The following is a 19,149-nucleotide window of genomic DNA, read 5'->3' as shown; positions in this document are numbered from 1 at the left end:
TGCTCCTCGGCTGGGGAAACCTGCTGGCAAACCTCTGGCACTTGGAGTTCGTCGCCGTCGCGAACAGGTCGATCTGGGGTTTGCCCCATCGTTGGAAGAGTCGATCCGCTTGATCCTGACGCAGCTCCCACTCGTGGCACAAGCGCAGCTCCCTGCTGAGTGAGTCGGTGATGGTGTTCTTTATTCCTGCCAGATGGAAGGGCACCAGAAACATCCCCTGGGCAATAGCCCAGTCCCACATATCCTGGGCCTCCTTGGATAGGGCTGGGGATCCGGTACCTCCCTGCTTCCGGATGTAGAACATCGTGGTGGTGTTGTCGGTGAAGACCCTCACCACCTTGCCCTTGAGGGACGGAAGGAACGGAGCTCCAGGTTGTTGATGTGGAGTGACCTCTCCTCCGGGAGCCAAAGGCCTCTTGTGTGGAGATCTCCGGTGTGCGTCCCCATCCCTCCAGGGAGGCGTCCATCGTCACCGTCTCCTGATGTGCTGGGGTCTGAAAGTCCTCGCCCGCCGCGAGATGCGCGCGGGTGCCCCACCATTGAATCGCTTGGCGGAAAGCCTCGTTGAGCGGGATCCTGTCTTCGAAGCTGCCGGTTGCTTGTATCCAACGGGCGTCGAGGAACTCTTGTAGAGGACACATCTGTAGCCTGCACAGGCGCACCAGGTAGATGCATGAGGACATCATTCCGAGCAGGGACTTGTGGCCAGCTGGCGCTGCACCTTGCCCAAGATGGCCTTCGTCCTGTCCTCCGACGGAGAAGCCAATCGCACCACTGTATCGAGCTTGGCTCCCAGAAACAGTGCGACCTGCGACGGAACCAGGCGGGATTTCGAGTAGTTGATGGAGAATCCCAGATCCATGAGCAGTTGGACGGTCTTTGCTGTGTGTTCGACAGCGAGTTCTCTTGTCCTTGCACGGATGAGCCAATCGTCCAGGTAGGGGTAAATGTAGATCCCCCGCAGGCGCAGCCGCGCCGCCACTGGTGCTAGGCACTTGGTAATTACCCTGGGCGCCGACTTCAATCAGAATGGCAGGGCCTTGAATTGGTAGTGCCGCCCTTGGACTGGGGATGTGGAAGTAAGCATCCTCCAAGTCCACCGACGATAGGAAGTCACCTTCGTCCAGCTGTCCCAGCACGTGTTGGAGGGTGACCATCCTGAATATTTGGGCCTTGATGTATTTGTTTAACCGACGCAGGTCCAGGATGGGGTGCCAACCGCCTGTCTTATTTCTGACGAGGAAGTACCTTGAGTATACTCCGGAGCCCCGGAGCCTCTTCGGGACAAGCTCGATGGCACCTTTCTTGAGCATCGCCCTTACTTCTAACAGCAGTTGAGGGGCGTGATTTTCCTTCCTGGTCATGGGAGGAATGCAGGGGCACTTCTCTAGAAATTCGAGAGTGTGCCCGTGGGCCAGGGCATCCAGCACCCAACGGTTGGTGGAGATGGACTCCCACACGCTGACGAACTTCGCCAGCCAGCCTCCCACCGGGGTGCTCAGGTGGGGGCCCGATGCTACAGCCGGTTCAGTCCTGCTTGGCGGTGGCCTTGCTGCCTTGGCCTCCTTGACGACGACAATGACATCCTCCTGACTTGCTGCGTCCTCTGTAGGCCTCCTGCGACGAGGAGCGGGCCGCTTGGCGGTACATCGAGGAGCCGCCACCGGATCCCTTGGAGGCACCCTGTCTGCCTCCGGCGTTCCGAAAGGGCGGCCGTCGTTGCTGCAAAACTCCCAAGGCCCGAGCCGTCTCTGTGTCGGTCTTGATAGCCTGAAGTGACTCATCCACTGTTTTTCCAAACGGGTTGTTACCGTCGAAGGGCATGTCCAAAACTCTGGTTTGCATGACCTGGTGGAAATCTGTTGCCTTGAGCCATCCCCGCAGTCGAAGGCAAACACTGTTGCCCAACTGGCAGAACCCAGTGTCAGTGATGTCCGTGGCCAGCGTTATGGCGTGGTCCGACGCCACCTCACCTTCCTGCAGGATCTCCAGGGCCTCCGCCCTCTTGTCGTTCAGTAGGAAGTCCAGTAGGGGAGCGATCTTGTACCACAGCTCCCTGTCGTAGCGGGCCACAATCGCTAGGGCGTTGGCCGCCTTAATTGTCGTCGCCGCAGATGAGATGACTCGTCGTCCTATGGCGTCCAGTTTCTTTCCCTCGCCGTCAGGTGGGGAGGTTGAAGTTGAAGCCGTCACCCCTGCCGCTTTCTTCTTGGCCGCCGCTGAGACGACCGAATCCGGGGTCGGCTGTGCCCTAAGGCACAAAGGGGCGGAATCGGGGGCCCAGTACTTCTTCTCGTACCGATCCTTCTTGGCAGACGTCGTGGATGGGTTCTTCAGGAGAGCAAGTCCCTTATCCCAGATATCGTCAATCAACGGCACCGCGAGGACCGTCTTCCTCTTGGCCTCGCGCCGCTGATAGAGGAAGCCTTCATTCTTCTGTTCTTCGGGGCAGAGTTGGAAAAGCTTGGATGTCCTGGCAATCATGGCGTGGAAGGAGCCAATTTCGTTGGGCGGGGAGGTCCGAGGGAGTGGTGATGGAAGGCCCATCTGTCGTCACCACTGTCGTCATCCATCCCTGTTGTGGCCGTATCTGTTCCTGTGTCATCCCTAGGATCAGGGGAAGGAGATGAAGGCTGAGAGGGCCGCAAGGGCTGGAAAGGCGGGGGGTATGAACTCTCCTCCGCTTGTTTGGAGGGCTTCCCGACGGGCCCGGTTCTGCTGGGTCGTCCGTTGGGGTTAGAGGCAACCTCATCCTTATCTCCGTGCATAAGGTTTGGATTGCCATCAAAATGGCCACCGAGTTGTCCTGAGGCTCGGGCACTGGTTGTGACGGGCGCAATGGTTGCTCCTCCTCCACGGGAGCCTCGTCGGCGCCACTGTCGCTCTCTTCGTCCGCCTCCTCAGGGTTCCTCTTGTTGAGGCCCTTCACGACTTCAACCAGCTCCTACTCAGAGGCTGTATCCGTGTCCGTAACGGCCACTGCCCCCCTCTTTTTTGCACCGGGGTCTTCACGGGGGTCTTATCGATGGTCTGAAAAGAGGATTCCCCCGTGGTGGCAGGGAAACTCTGGGCCCCAAGGTAGCCTCCACAGGCTTCGCCAGGGCCGCGGCGACTCCCTTGATAGAGGCCTTAGCCGGATGAATTAAGGCCTTCACCACCTTGGGCGCGCTTGAGGCCTTCACCTTGGGAGGAGGGTCACCGCCTTGCTCCCCCTCGGCTGATTCCTTCGAGATCGACCGGGGCCTCTCCAGAAGCTTACCCGGGTTCTCGGATTTTCTCTTCCCCGAGCCAGAGCGTTGGCTCGTGGTTGATGGCGTCGGTGAAATTGCACCCTGCCTGGCAGCCGGAGGAGCCCACCCCTTCGGCGCACCCGGTGCCCGCAGACTCCAGTGCTTTGCCTTCTGTTGGGCCCCCGTCGCCGGGTCGCCCTCAGAGGACTTAGAAGACCGCTCTGACTTCTTCTTCTCACCTGCTGGGTCCTTCTCCAGCCAGCTGGCAAGGCGGATCCGACGATCCCTCGTATTCCGTTCCGACAAGTTCTTGCAAAACGCACAGTCCTTTTCCACATGCATTTTGTCTTCGTGAAGGCAGTAGAGACATGTCTAATGCTCATCCTCCTTGAAAACATTCTGTAATCCGCATCCAGGGCAGTTCCTGAACAGCTTGGATCTGGGTGTCGAGCTTCCTTTGTCCTGGGCCATGTCCACGAGGTAGGCCTCAGATCTTCTGGAATCCTCCAAGAAGCGTAACTCGACGAAACTTCGCCCTTGAGGGGCGTAGAAAATTCCAAAACGGGTCCCCGTTGATCGGAAGTAGAAACGGTGGAGTTTGAGGCTCGATTGACAGAAAAAATTAGATTAAACTCTTTGAAAAAATGCAAAACGCAGTAAAAGCTCGAGAGCTATAGCACAAGGACTCCCAACACTTGAACATGCGGTAAAAATCTGGGGATGGCTGCCAGGGGAGGGGCTTAGGGAGAGGGCAGTCATTGGCTGGGGGCAGTAAGACCCAGAGACCAGTGATTGGTTACTACTAAGAAAGACAGATCAGAAACGAAACTGATACTGATTTTGTGTTTACCGAGGATTCCCAGCCTGACGACGGGGAATATTCATGAGCATGTGAATCCATGCCAGACCCCATGGTGGAGAATATGGGTTTTCAAACCCTTGGGTCAATTCTGACAAAGCCCCATTAGATGTCCGTCCTTAATTGGAAACCATTGCGGTTTGGGGGGGCGTCTGGGCACCTGGGATGCCCACCCGCAACATGAAGACCTACTCTAAGGGGGTACAGGGAGGATTCGTGTTTGCCATTGCTTCGGGGAAAGGGTCAGATCTGGCATTCCCTTTGAGACATCATCAGTGTTCCCTCTGCCCACAGTTCCTTCCCAGCAGAACAAGTTAAATTCCAACACCTTGATTCAGTGCAACCAAATCTCTCTCCCCGCACCAGGGCAAGTGCAGCGGTCATTAAGCACAAGCATTACTCCGTATGCACACCCAGCATTTAAGATGTGGGCAGTGAGGGGGCGTGTAAGCAAACCTAATCCTAGTCTAAGGGGACTGCAGAGTCCAGCAAGAGAATAGAACCTAGGGGGCACACACTGAGTTGCAGGACCGCATTGCCCATCTGGCACTTCAGCTGGATCCCAAAATAGTGGCTAGCTGTTTCAAGCCCTTGTTGCCACTCAGAAAAGCTTCATTTAATTCAATAATGAAAAGAAGAACAGGAAACAATGAGCTGGGGAAACCTGGGAGTAAAGCCCAAATGGCAGGGGAAATATATGGAATTACAGCAGATCCAATTACAAGGTGAAAGGAGGCAGGGTATCAAGGAACACCAATCAAGAGCCCTGCCAGACTACCTAACAATCAGGATTACTGCAAACCCCTGCAGCTAGGGACAGGGAGCGCAAGAGACTGGGATGCCGACCAGATGGAGGAAGGAAGTCAAAGATTTGCTGGGACCTGAACAAGAGGAAGGAAACATGCAGAAGCCTGCTGAGGGCTTTATCGGACAGTGGCTGCGATTACACCCAGAGAAAGAGAAGTTATAAGCCTGCTCAGGGTTACATTTCATACAATGGCTGATTCCAGACGCAGAGGGAGGAAGACCGTTGAAAGCCTGGTGAGGGCTATATCTCGGACTATGGCAGGATCCAGATATCAAGAAGGAGAACTAAGAGCCTGTTAGTGTTGATAGCTTAGTCTCTGGAGGACAAGCTGCGGTGAGTGGGTCAGAATATCTCAGTCTAAAAAGATCCTAAGCCGAAAAGAAATACTTGCTGGTGGGAGTGTACCAAGGAATTGCTACTGGCCCTGGAGGGGGACTCATGACTAGAGGGTTAAATGTCTAAACAAGAGGGTACTCTAAACAAAGGAGAAAATAAATCATTGCTGGTAGGAATTTTCTAAAATATTGGTAAAGGCCAGTGCGATGACACAAAGTTAAAGGGAGACCATATTTATACCAAAACCGGACCCTAAGGAAGGGGGCAAGAAATACTTGCTAGTGGAGTTGGTCAAGAGCAAGCTGGGCACTGGATCCCTGGACTGGAAAGTCAAGAAATAAGCTTGCCGCAATAACCATGAGACTGAGTTTTGATCCAAGATGCCTGTTGGGATACTGTATCCCTGTGTATTAGCATAGGAACTCTGAACACTTTTTAAATTAACACTTCCTGATCATTTTAGTAGATTATGCTCCTTAAATAATCCACAGGACAGAGAAACATGGGGGCGAGCCCCATCTTTCCGTTAGGTTGCTACAGCCACAGCCTGGTGAGTTACCCATCCTGCGTCAAACCCGTCGGCTCTGTAGAAGTCATCCCATGCAACCTGTTGTTTATAAATAAAGGTGTTAAACTTAATTTGCAACATGTGTGTGTTGTGTTGATACTTCGCCACATTGTGCCCTAGTGGGCTGGGTTGACGCCTGAGATGGGGGTTAGCTAATGGGGCCATATCAATCATTTATATGTCATTCCCAAGTGGGACCATTACACTATTGAAATCTGTTTCTTAAATAAATAAATGGGATGACAACAACTTGTGATAAATATAGCCACCTCTTTCCAATTTAATGAAAAGGACTGTGAGAGGGGGTGCAGGCTTTTCAATGTGAAATGCCCATGCATACACTCATACCTGGAACAGCCTGGTATCTCAAATGGATACAATCCAAAGTAGTCACTGCCAGGCAATTTTCGAAATAGTCACTCCGGTTTATAAGGCCACCCTGTGGTTTTATTACACATTCTCTAGTCGGGCGATTCTGAATGGTGTACGGAGTTGAAGGATCCCAAATATGGGTCTACAGAGAAGGCGAGAGAGAGGGAGAAGAAAAGTCTGGTGGGTTTGTTTCCGTCTTACCACTGCAAAGACAAAACGGTATCACAGCTTGGATTAGCTCTCTACTATACCCAAGTCATGCTCTTTCTTTGCCCCTTCAGTTAAGTGACGAGAGGGTAATTAAAAAAGCAATCTTATGACTTGCTGTATGTTGAGGTCTACTGCTCCTCAACGGCTCTAGCAGTCTTCCCTTAACCGCCCCAGCACTAGATCATCACACTCGGTTAGATTGGCAGGCATCTCTCCACTTTATCATTATTAAGAACGTAGGGGTAATGAAGCTCATGCATAACTTAAATGCTCTGTAAAGGGGTCACCTACTGATCAACCTAAACAACATAATCAGTCATGTACATGGGTTTCTGAGGGACTTATTCGTTTGCCAATCTCAGGGGCAACGTGAACATACCCGAGCAGGCGTCTCTGCTGGACTCCTTTCCTTCAGGGATGTCATGACTGAACTGGAGCTCTTGTTCCACTCTCAAATCATTGTCAGGCTTAGGATACGACAATTCTGTGAGGGAAAAAGCAAGCGTCACATTGTTCATTCAAATTACTGTGGTATGTGTATACTTGCCACAATGCTTCTGTCTGCTAGTCAGTAGTGGTGTTTATGCCCTCTGCTTTCCAAATGATCAGCAAAAATATTTGAACTAGACGAATGAATGCCTGTAGATTAGCTTAACACGATAAAAAGGGTTAACCCATAGCATAACATATAAATAATCTGTATACAAATTAACCAGATTTTAAAAAAACATCACAACACAGAAAAGGCCAATTTCCTTTATAATAGTCATTCTCAATTAAAACTTCAGCTTCAAACAATGTACGTGCACCAGGGTTCTTTACACACTGGGGGTCATTATAATGTTGCTGGTATCCCGCTACTGGCACCTGGAATGCCGGAATTACGGCATATTCCAAGTGCCACTAAGGGTGGGTATTCCCCATTCCATGGTGTCCTTTAGGACGCCATGGGGCGGGGGGGGGGGTTGCCGTTATTACTGGCAACGGTAATACAAGCAGTTTTTTGTCGGCAAACATGTAGTTTAGCGGTGCAGGAAAAGTGGTGGTAAAGAAATTACTGCCACTTTTTTCCTGTGCTGCCACACTTGTAATGAGACCCACAGTCTGTGATTCCCGCCTCGAATCCGGGAATAACCTGGACAAATAAACATAAAATGCTGTACAGATTCAATCGTTTGTGTACAGAATGGGTACCAAACATTTCCTGTTTTATTCCAGACATTAGTAAGTGAGGCAAGCAGAAGAATGTTAAATCTCAATTTCAGGTAAAGTGAGTGCGTGAGTGGGATTTTTATGTCCAGAAGATAATTTTCACAGGCCTACACAGTTTTACTTGACAGAACATTCCAACCGGCCACCAAGGATAGGTAGTCAGTGAGTTGTTTGGAGGACACATTTTTCCAATATGCCTCCAATGATCATTTCTGGGGCATTCTCTTGCATGTTCCGAGGTTCGGACCATAAATGACACACATTCAGTGCATGCAATGTGAATCTAACATCTACTGTCCACGGTAAGTTAGTTGCCCCCTCACAGCTCATTAGATCCATGAGAGCATCATGGTAACAATGAAGCTCCTCACTACACCAGATCAGTGCCCAATACAGTAAAGGTTTGATCTTTACCATTTCACCAATGCATGTTAGATCTAATTCCAGACGGATATACATATTGGGTGCACATGTTGGCAGTATGAGACATAATGTGTTTGAAAAGTATTTTCAATTGCAGTTCGACGGGCAGTTTTACTGTAGCCTCGCAGTTCAGCAGCATAGCTTGCAGCCCCCGCCACCTGTGACCTATGTAACTCTAAGGTGGGATTTACATCATGGTTCCCATACTTTTTGGGGAAATTCCCAATCGCAGCACATCTGCGGGATAATGAAAGGTGAGTTTTTTCCACGTGTTTGTCCCACTTACCATTAATGGCGAAACGATAGCCTACGTAATCAAACACCTCGACCACCTCTACCTCTGTTTCTTTAATACATAGGGTTAAGTCGGTAGATTTCTTTTCCCACAGCTTATTAGTTTGGTTTTGGTTGTGTTGACCGTTAATCCCTTTCTATCCCAGAATGTCGCAAACGGGGCTGCCAGTTTCTTCAGCCCACTTGGCATACGAGTGACAAGCAAGGCCTCACCTGCGTACATCAGAACACTAATCCCGCCCCCCGCTTTAGCCTAGGTGTATCTGAATATTCTATGGCTAAATTATTCAAAACGTCATTGAAGACGATAGAGAAGAGGGTCGGGTCAACACGCAGTCCTGTCTCATCCCCCCCTCTCACCAGGAAATGGCCTTGTGTGAACCTCATCGATTCCCGCTCTCACAGCAGTACTTTCAGTGTAAACTAACAAAATGGCATTCAGCAGAGAACCAGGAACATGTTTATCACAAAGTGATTTCCAAAGCTCTGCACAAGGGATACAATCAAACACCGTCTTTGGGTCGATAAAAAGAAAATACAGGATTCCAGACCCTAGAACAACACACCTTTCTGTCAAAATGCGGAGTCTGAACGCCTGTTCCGTGGCAGCAATGCCTTTCCTGAACGCTGCCTGCACTCTAGTAATACAGGTCGATTCAGCGGCCCATTGTTCAAGTTGCCCCAACACCAACTTGCCAAAAGTCTTTCCCATTGCATCAATCATGGTTTATTTCCACATCTGATTGAGGACTTCTGGATCAGGTGTAAAGCGCTGCCTGTTATAAGACCTTCAGCCGAATTAAGAAAATGTTACCTGCAGCATCATTGTTACATGTAAATTCCTCCACTTTCCCATTCCCCTCAACTCAAACCCTTATATACTACTGAACAAGATGTACTCATTCCCATAAAAGGTGTCCATAGTGTCCTTGTGGTTACTCTATGAAAGTGCAAATGCTTGACAATGCAGTGAGATTATTCAAACCCTCCTCCTTTGTAGAGGGCAACACCCTAACTGAAATAAGTGAACAAATAATGAGATTGTGTACCACTTTGCCATGCTTGAGATAAAAAAAAAGAGTATCCCAGCAATCAATCAGAAGGTAGGCCTACCTATGGTTTCAGCTTGTGGTAGAGAAACGTTCTAGTGGACACGTGTCCCAAACTGTTCCCAGAAGACGGGGCGCTATAGCAGCCTTCTCTAGAAGCACACGCTAAAGTTAGTGAGGGACAAGGTTCTCACTTTGAATTGCCTCAATAGGTGCACCTAAAGGGCTGACTGACGACGCCACTAAGACAGAGCCCTTGGAGAAATGTCAGTCCTCCTGAGAGGCAGAGTAGAGAGAACACTTGACACTTGTATTAGGCTGATCTCCCAGACACAGTGCATGCACGTTCTTCTGGCCAGGTTATGTTATAGTAGTAGGAAAGGCATGTCGGATTGCTGCATCTTTTTACGAGTAGACACCACAGAACAGACAACAAGGACACGTGTTGACACCTTTTTTTTCCACTATCAGGGTGCAGGATTTGGAGGAACCTCTATTGGATTAAGGAGCATAGTCTAAAAGGGTGACCTGTGGTACGTGTGAGAGGAAGAAGGAATAAAGGAAGTTCAGTGAAGGACCGGCTCTAAAAAGGACCAAGTGTCCAAATACGAGTTCCATAAGCTAAATCCCAGACTACTCTGGTGCCCCTTCTCGGGAAGGGGTCCCTGAGATCACTCACTGTCTCGGGGCAGCTTAGGGTACATGGCACACTTCTTTGTCATTGCATTTTCCCTGTCATATAGTTCCAACGTTGTGCAGCATCCTGGGATGTGATGGCCTTGCAATTTCTACTGGGCTGAGCCCTCTATCATATGCCCATAGCCCTAGGATTTTTTTCCAATTCGTTATCAGGGAAAGAGAGGTCAGTTTACCTCTCACTCTATGGGTTCTTCTATGTGATTTTAGGTACACATTTTCCCCCTCAACCCCTGCTTACAGGGGCATTTCAGGGTAAGGTTTTCTCCCCAATCACCTGGGTTCTCAAAAGTAGCAAGATGATTTACCTGGGCTGGTGGTACTGCGGCTGCCACCTGTATCAGGGGCTAGAGTTGTGAAAGAGAAACAAATCTCACAAAATAATTCTCAAATAGTAGAAAAGACAGAGACAGCTTTATTGTCTTGCAAGACAATCTACAGAGCTATGTGTTTTCTCACAACAATCGGCCGCACCCACCAGAGCTCCACCTTTATAGGTCATGCCCTCATGACACAGCCAAAACTATCCAGGATTCTTCTAGAACACAACATTAGAAATTAGGAAGAAGGTCTACCACCATTGTCCAGTCCATAAGAAAATGTGCAGACGAGTCTAGTCGATGCAGCTGTACCTTACTTGATGATCACCTGATTTGGATTCTCACCGAATGGTGAGTAGGATTACCATCTTCCCCATAATGTGAACAAATACATTTCCCTGGGTCCACTCTCAAGTCCACAGTCTTAGACAGTTCATTTTACGTGACTCCAGAGTTGTCCTTTGCATAAAGGGAGACTCAGCGGCTTTCAGATTACGCTATACAACCCGGTATGGAAAGAAAAGTGAATGATCACAAAGAAACACAGTAGATGCCAATAGGTCACTCCTAGCTCAGTTCATACATATTAGCTGAAAGTAAAAAGTTACCAATACATTATGTGAACTAACGCTGTATGTGCATTGTTAGTGAATGCAATCAGGTAATAAGAGTTAAAGATTCATTAGAAAAGAAATCCACACCCACAGTCCTCAGCGGGCTATTCCCCATGTTCCTGACTCCTACCACCATTTGGCCGTATTAGACGCCCTACTTTAGCCGTCGCCTGCAGTCTGGCCTTTTTAAAGCTCACCTGCCTGAGCGAGCTCTGCTTTTACACCTTTCGGGCTACTTGGCCTATGAAAAGTTGGCCAATCAAATGCTCTTTCTTCTCCTTCACTCAACGCAACACATCTGGTACTGCAGAAGATTGTCCTAACAAACCACGCCATCTGCAGGTTTCTGCTCCATTCTGAGGTGTCTTCTAGGGGTAATTAATGAAGCGAGTGCTCCGAGTGGCGGGTTGGTTTCCCCATTAGTATGTCTGCTCAAGACAGGCGCTTCTCTAATAGTTCCACCTTCTAGTCATGTGCTTGGCTTTGTCTCTCATTTGATTTCAATGATCATGCATACTTTGGACTGTGCCCTGAAGCGCACGTTCTGAGAATACACAAGGTCTGTTTGCCATGTTTAATAAGGCAACACGCTCATAGTGGCCCAATGATCCTGAGTTCACTGCAGGTGTGTCGATTTCCCGGTTTTCAGCATCTGCAGTGCTTTGAGCGCTGACGCTCCATTGCTTCATTATTTTTAGTTGCCATTAGATTTTTATCCTGCTCCAGTTCACGTTTCATGCTGGGGCATACTCAACCAGGGCTGATTTGTACAGCCCACTCTGCGCAACAAACGGTGAACAAGGCCCAAAGTGGTCACAAAATATACTGCTTGTCTTCTAGGCATGTTAAGTTTCTCCTTTGTTGATTTTCTTGAGACTTCTACCTCTGGGTAGCCATGGTGTTGCCTCAACACCACTTAGGATCCTCTTTTTCCTATCTCATATGGCATATTGCTCCTTTGGAAGGGTATGTGTTCTTTCCTAACCTAGGCAGCAGCTAACCCATTGAATCACTAGAGGAACAAAAAGCGGAGCCTCCATCTACTGCCTCATGGGTTCCATGTGTTTTCCCTGCAGGCCATTTTTGCTGACGCACAGTTTCCTGGGTTCCAGCTTCAGTACTCCAGAGAAACACTTTGCATGGGACCGCTCCACCCCATTTCTAATGGGGGGGAGGGCAACCCTGCAATCCCCAGAGGTGCACCGCCCCACTTCCTTGACCCTGCCATCGGTCTTATGCAGGGGGACACCCCCAAAACCGCTGGTTTCACGGAGGGACATGCTTCTCTAGTCCCCTCTTCCCATCTCCCTCACCTCCACCACCTTAAGTTAACCTTTCCTCCCCAACCTCTCCCCCCACCAGACCCCCGACCTCACCCAGCACTTACCTTACCGGACCGCTGCTTCTGCTCAAGTGTGCATGAATTCAGCATGCTATTTTGTATGTTTTCTTTCCCCAATGAAAGTGAGTTGAACAGCCTCACTGAGCATGTGGCTCCTCCAGCCACCAACAGTTCCCCAGTGTGCCTCATTATGCAATCTACAGATGACATCATCATGACCCACTTGACAAAGCGGCATTAAGATAATCTGGATATTGCAGACGGTCTGGCACCTCATAACCCTCTGAATAAAATAGGTGACTAACGTTCTTGCTCAGTAAACAATGAAATCCAGGGCTCCAGATTAGGCGAAAGTATTGTACTCCTTACTTTTAGAAGTTGGATTAAAGATAAGTTTCAGGGAGTAAATAATTTGCTTTTAAAGGCTAACAGGGTAATTTTTGGCAAGTACAAATACATATAAAATGTATAATTAATTTCTTAATGTATTTATTTAATACACATATAGCAATAAAGCTTTGTATATACAACAGATAAAACATACACCATCAATACATCGTTTAAATCGTACATCATCATTTCTTGAATAAAAATGTTTGATCTAAAAGTGTTTCAAATTACTTTAAAATAAAAATAGAAACGGTTCCTACTTGATTTACATTTATCACATAGTTTTAGAAGGAAATCAATTCCATTATCTCGGGAAGTTATCAGTCATTACCAACAAGGAATTTTAAAAACAATCACAAAAATACAATTATAAAATAGCTAGGCCACTGATTAATAAAAATCACATCACAATGCCAATATCTTCATAATTTCGACGCATTTCCAATAGTTTTACAAGGTAGAATATCAAATGAATGTTGCAACGTTTAAGAAACTCAGACCATATTATGGAGAGGTCAGCCATGTTAGTGCTATTGTTGTAAGCCTTCAAGTAATTACATCGTAGTTCTGCTAAGTTTTCGCATTCCAATAGCAGATGTTCTAATGTCTCAATAGTATCAATACCACACAATCTACAATAGCGTCTATTACGCTGAATTCCCAACTGAGCACCCTGGGTCAACAAAGCAATACTTGCATTAAATTTCAGCCTTAAGTACTGCTTGGCTATTGGATTGCTAGGAAATGCTGTTATGTATCGTGGTTTAGTATCTCTTCTTGTGATATAATCACAGAATACGGTTTGATTTTTTCCAGCAAGCAGATTAGTTAAATACTGTTCCCTGTTCCTTACTATGCTCTAATATTTTTTGTTTGAGGCAGTTCTTTTTAACATACACTGCACCATGTCTTCTTGCCCGCATTACCATATCCTCTACTATGACCATGCCTGTGTTACGAATATACTGACCCCCGGGAGTCGATAATCAGTTCTGTTCTGACTTACCGGCACTTGCCCTTGAATTACAGACTCAATATCCTAACCTAGTAATTATGGGAGATTTTAACCTTCCCAACAACCCTGCCCTTAGTGGTCATAGAGAAAAATTCCTAGACCTGATGCTCGATCTTGGTCTTCATCAGGGGGTAATGAAACCTACCCACCTACAGGGAAACATTCTGGATCTAGTCTTCGCCCCGCAGCAAACGATTACTTTGTCCCCTCCTTCCCCTATTGTTTGGTCTGACCACTACTTGGTTCCTTTCTTCATTCCCCTGTCTGGCCCGATCGCCGTGCAACCTAGGCCAGCTATTCTGAAACGTAGCTGGCATAGGGTTCTTAGCCCGTCCGTAACGTCCGCTCTGGCTGAGCATTGTGGCCAGCCCATGTCATGCTCCCTGTCTACCTTGGAATCTGCCTTCTCCACCACTGTCGACCAATTGGTCCCTCTTAGAATGTGCAGGCAAAAAGCACGTCCTTCTGAGCCATGGTATACTGATCAGCTGCGTGCTGAAAGGCTCTTGTGCAGACAGACTGAGAGAAAGTGGCAGGTTAACTACTCGGCGGAAACAAAATCTGTATTCCGCATGCATCTTACTGCCTACCATAAATCTGTGGTAGATGCAAAAAAGGTGTATTTTTCCCTCAAGATTGAAGGAGCCCTTAATCAACCTAGGGCCCTGTTCCAGCTTGTTCAGTCCCTCTCCTCCCCTGCAATGTCCAGCACACAGGTTACTCCTTCTCAAGCTTTATGTGACGCCTTGTCCTCCTTCTTTGTGTCTAAGATCGCCGCTTTCCGTGATATTAATAAGGAAGAAGCGTGCCCGCCAGTCACTAAAACACTGACTGAGCCCTCCCGGGAAGGTAGCACTTGGTCTTCATTTCCTACTTTTCAAGAATCAGATCTCCTTGCTGCCATTCGAGGGCTGAAATCAGCATCCCCCACTGACCCCATCCCGCTGGCACTATTGAAGGAAAACTCGAGGGCCATTATTTCTCAGATTACTGCAGCTGTTAATGCCTCCTTTATGGAGGGTGTGATTCCATCCCCACTTAAACATGCCTTGTGATCCCTCTATTAAAAAACCCCTCACTTGATCCTGAGGTGTTAGCAAACTATCGTCCTATTTCCTTACACCCATTTCTTATGAAACTGTTGGAAGCCCTGGTCTCCCCTCTGCTCTCTGCTTTCCTGGAATCTACGTCCTACTTCGACCTATTTCAGTCTGCGTTTCGGCCTGGGAGGGGAACTGAATCAGTCCTGAACCTGGTGCTTGACGACCTGGCTCGCTTGTTGGATCAGGGTGGTGTTGGTGCAGTTGTTCTTTCTTTCGGCTGCGTTCGACACCGTTGACCATCCTACTCTGATCTCCCGACTTGCCACTGCTGGCCTATCGGGCAGGGTTCTGGACTGGTTTGTCTCCTTTCTGGTCAACCGTTCACAATCGATGTCGCTCCCTCTGTTCCGCTCCAGTCCAGTCTTGTTATCATGTGGTGTCCCGCAGGGGTCTGCCTTTTACCCAATCCTATTCAACCTGTATATCAGGCATCTTTTGGCTCTCATCCACTTTCATGGCCTCCGCTATTATTCCTATGCCAATGACACCCAAATTTTGGTCCGTCTTGACACTAATCATGCCAACACGGCCATCGGTTTAGGTTGTGTCTTCAGGAGGTCAGTGAATGGATGTCATCTAATTGGCTCAAACTAAATGGTAGTAAGACGGAGAGTATTGGTGGTCGGTACCACCTTGTCTCTTCTTTATTGGACCAATGATTGCTGACCAAGCTCTCTTGACCCCCTTCCGGCTCCTGTGGCATCCGTAAAGAACTTGGGGGTTGTTATCTCCTCTTCTCTTGCAATGGACTCTCAGGTAGCAGCAGTTTGTAAGAGTGGACATTTTAAACTGCATACACAGGAAAGTCCTCCCTTTTGTGCCAATAGAATGTCGGGCTCCAGTGGTAGCAGCACTCGTTCTGAGTGGTCTAGACTACTGCAACTCACTGTATGTCGCCTAGCCTCGCTACGTGATCCAGCGATTACAGTTACTGCAGAATGCCGCTGTAAGAGCTATTCTGCGGCCTCCTATGGGAGCCCATCACTCCCCTGCTGAGGCAGCTTCACTGGGTCCCGGTGGACAAGAGAATACTGTTCAAATCCTTGTGTATAGTACATCGGGCTTTCAACAGCCTTGGGCAAGAATATATTCAAGAAAAGTTCCCCCACTATGTTCCAACACGGTGTCTCCGCTCTCACTCTGCCTACCTGGTCAAGGTGCCCCGGTTTAGACTGACCCGTACTGGCGGCCGTGCCTTCGCGGTGGCTGCCGCCAAGGTCTGGAATGCCATTCCCCTGGCACTACGGATGACAGCCGACCACCGTACCTTTCGGCGTCTGCTCAAAACTTTGGTGTACTAATTGTTGTCAGACAGCTCTGTATTCATTCCAGCGCCAGGGTGCCCTCGGGTGTTTGTGTGCTCTATAAATTTGCATAACATAACAAACATAACATAACCGGTTCCATGTCATTTCATCGCCTGTAATTTCATCCCCTGTCATTTTAACGTGCACATTCCATCGAAAAGGCTCATTGTCTATTTTATTTTATTTTAATTTTTTTGGGGGGGGTTTATTTTTTGGGGGTCCCCCCCCCAAACCCCTTCTCCCACACTTATTTTGCTATTGCTTACCTGCCCAAACCCTTATCTGCCTTTCCGTTTCTGACTCCTGGTCGAAATGTGATTATGTAATCATATTCAGCGAAGAAAAGGGCCCACCGTAATTGGCGCGAGGACTGGGCCTTGACTGTTTTGAGATATTGCAGGTTTCAGTGGTCTGTGATGACTGTAATGGTGTGTCTGGCCCCCAGAAGGTAGTGCCTCCAGGCTTTAAATGTGGATTTGATAGCCAGGAGTTCCTTGTCCGTGATGGCATAATTAATCTCTGGAGGTGAGAACTTTTTCGACCAGAAGGCCACAGGATGTAGCTGGCCGGTTTCCGCATCTCTCTGTGAAAGGACAGCCCCCATTGTGAGACTGGACACATCAGTTTCAACGACAAAAGGAAGGTCTGGACGAGGATGTCGTAGGATTGGAGCGGAGGTAAACCTTTGTTTAAGTTCCTGAAAGGCTTCTTCTGCTTCTTCGGTCCAAGCAAACTTTTTATTGTTTTTTCGTAATAGTACTGTGATTGGGTGTACAACCTGAGAGAAGTTTGGGATGAACCGGCGGTAGAAGTTCGCAAAGCCCAGCATGCTTTTTACCCCTTTCAGAGACGTCGATGTGTTAGGCAGAATCCTGTGCAGTTCCCTTAGGGAACAGTGCAAAAAGATTAAGACTACAGGAGTAAGCAGTAAACCCAATTGGTAGCAGCCTGCACCACCCAGATGTGCCTGGTAGCTGTGGCTGAGCAGTCAGACCTCCCTCAAGAAGAGTAGGGCAGTATATAGAGTACACACAATAGGGCCAAAGACACAGTAGAGCAAACAAACACTGACCAGAGCTTTGTATAAAAAGTATATAATTATTTATTTAAAACACACTTTAGGCAATATACTAGCACTCTAAATCAAAAGCAAGTTAAAACACAGTCAGGTAAGTATACACACCTCCCTTGATAACTATCAGACAAGTCAGAGTTAAAACACCACGATTTGTTAAAACAGATGTGAGCGCGTAACCTGATGGCACGCCAATAGTTCAGTTAAAGGGAGAGAAAAAGGCAGAGCATAGAAATAAAAGAAGTCCCAACATTTTTAGGAGTTCTCAGCAAGGGAATAAAAGCAGTATACAATGTAGAGCCAAAGTTCATAGGCCAGGCCCACTTTAAATGGACCAAAGCGAAATGTGCCCAGGATCACATGGTTTAAAATGCACTGAAAGTCTTTGCAGAATGTTCAAAAGAGGTTGGGGCGATTCAAGAAGGTAAAGTTAGAAGGTCTGGGGCCAACCCAGTTGGAAAGCCAAGGATTTAAGGGTCACCTTGGGCAAACCGAAGAAAGGGAGGCCAGGCAGGACACAGTACCTTAAATAGAGAGGAAGCTCCAGCGGTGGCAGTTGTTCCTGGCAGTGGTTGCAGTTCATTGTTTCAACCAGGGGAAGAGAGGATCTTGTTGAGGAGGAAACGTGGAGTTGATGCACTACACAGGGATGAAACCAGCCGCGGAGTTCATCAGTAAAAGGTGCGTTCCTTTTATTCGCGGTCAAAGTGGTGAAGCTTGGCTATCCGGCCGCCGGGGTGCTTGGCACGGGCGATTCGACCAAGAGACGTCTTTGGAAGGCGAAAGGGGTGAACTGGTTGGTCCCACCAGCTCAGAGGAAGAAGACTCGTCCAGCAGAAGATCTTCTCTTGTCGTTGGGAAAGTGGTGAGTTCGTTGCACCAGGGCTTCACCGGTGGTGTCGTCGTTGCAGATGGCTCAGCTTCTTCCCTCTTCGGATTCTTAGGTCCTGTGGCGACTTCTGAAGTTCCAGTCCCAAAGGACCTGCTTTTATGCAGAAAACCCCCCATTCAACAGCCTAGCTGTCATTCAAACATGTTAAGTGGTGAGCCGGGCGGCTCACCACTGGGCCAATCAGAATAGAGTGTGACTTGAGTTGCTAAGGCAATGTAGTCCAGGGTGCCAATTCCCCTCCCCACCCATCCTGTGGAACCCAGACAGAGTGGCACCATTTGGAGGTCTTCTGTGGAGAAGCCCACCAAAAAGTGGAACAAAGGGCTCGACCTTGGTCAGAGTTACAGAGATGGACACGAACGCCATTTTAGAAAAGAGTTCTGGCAAAAAGACCCAACTGTGGAATTAATATTAAATAAATAAACCAGCGGTATCTTTAACATTGCACCAAAAAGTGGTGCGTTTAAAATCAATGGGAAAATCCCATAGGAAATATTCCGGTGGAATATTTTGTGTGGTAACCACTGCCACCAGCCAGAAACTCGACAAGGGGGGACCGAACAGTGCCCCCTTGAAAACAGACCCTGGGGCAATATAATTAACCCCTTCCAGAACTTCCACAATATGATGGTTTTTACTGGTTCTGTTCACAATTTAGGACTAGTAAAGTCAAAGGTGACTTTACATGCCCTGGGAGACAGTAGTCAGTCCCAGGGTATGGAGTCTATGTTTGGGGGTCACGACAGCCCCCATTGCGAGACTGGACGCATCACTTTCAACGACATAAGGAAGGTCTGGACGAGGATGTCGCAGGTTTGGAGCGGAGGTAAACCTTTGTTTAAGTTCCTGAAAGGCTTCTTCTGCTTCTTCGGTCCAAGCAAACTTTTTATTGTTTTTTCGTAATAGTACTGTGATTGGGTGCACAACCTGAGAGAATTCTGGGATGAACCGGCGGTAGAAGTTTGCAAAGCCCAGCATGCTTTGTACCCCTTTCAGAGACGTCGGTGAAGGCCATTTCAGAATGGCATCTACCT

At 48.3% G+C, this 19,149-nt stretch overlaps 1 protein-coding gene across 1 annotated transcript in view; it reads right to left on the bottom strand.

Moving 5' to 3' along the window:
- Positions 1-19,149, bottom strand: part of LOC138510497 (zinc finger protein ZFP2-like) — a 303,907-nt gene that overhangs the window by 159,137 nt on the left and 125,621 nt on the right. Inside the window, exon 4 of the mRNA XM_069626192.1 lies at positions 6,763-6,867. Coding sequence (XP_069482293.1) covers positions 6,763-6,867 — 105 coding nt within the window. The remainder of the gene's footprint in view (positions 1-6,762; positions 6,868-19,149) is intronic.

This window comes from Ambystoma mexicanum, chromosome 6p (genome assembly GCF_040938575.1).
Source record: "Ambystoma mexicanum isolate Mex_15411 chromosome 6p, UKY_AmexF1_1, whole genome shotgun sequence".
NCBI lineage: Eukaryota > Metazoa > Chordata > Amphibia > Caudata > Ambystomatidae > Ambystoma > Ambystoma mexicanum.
This window is presented reverse-complemented; position numbering and strand designations above follow the sequence as displayed.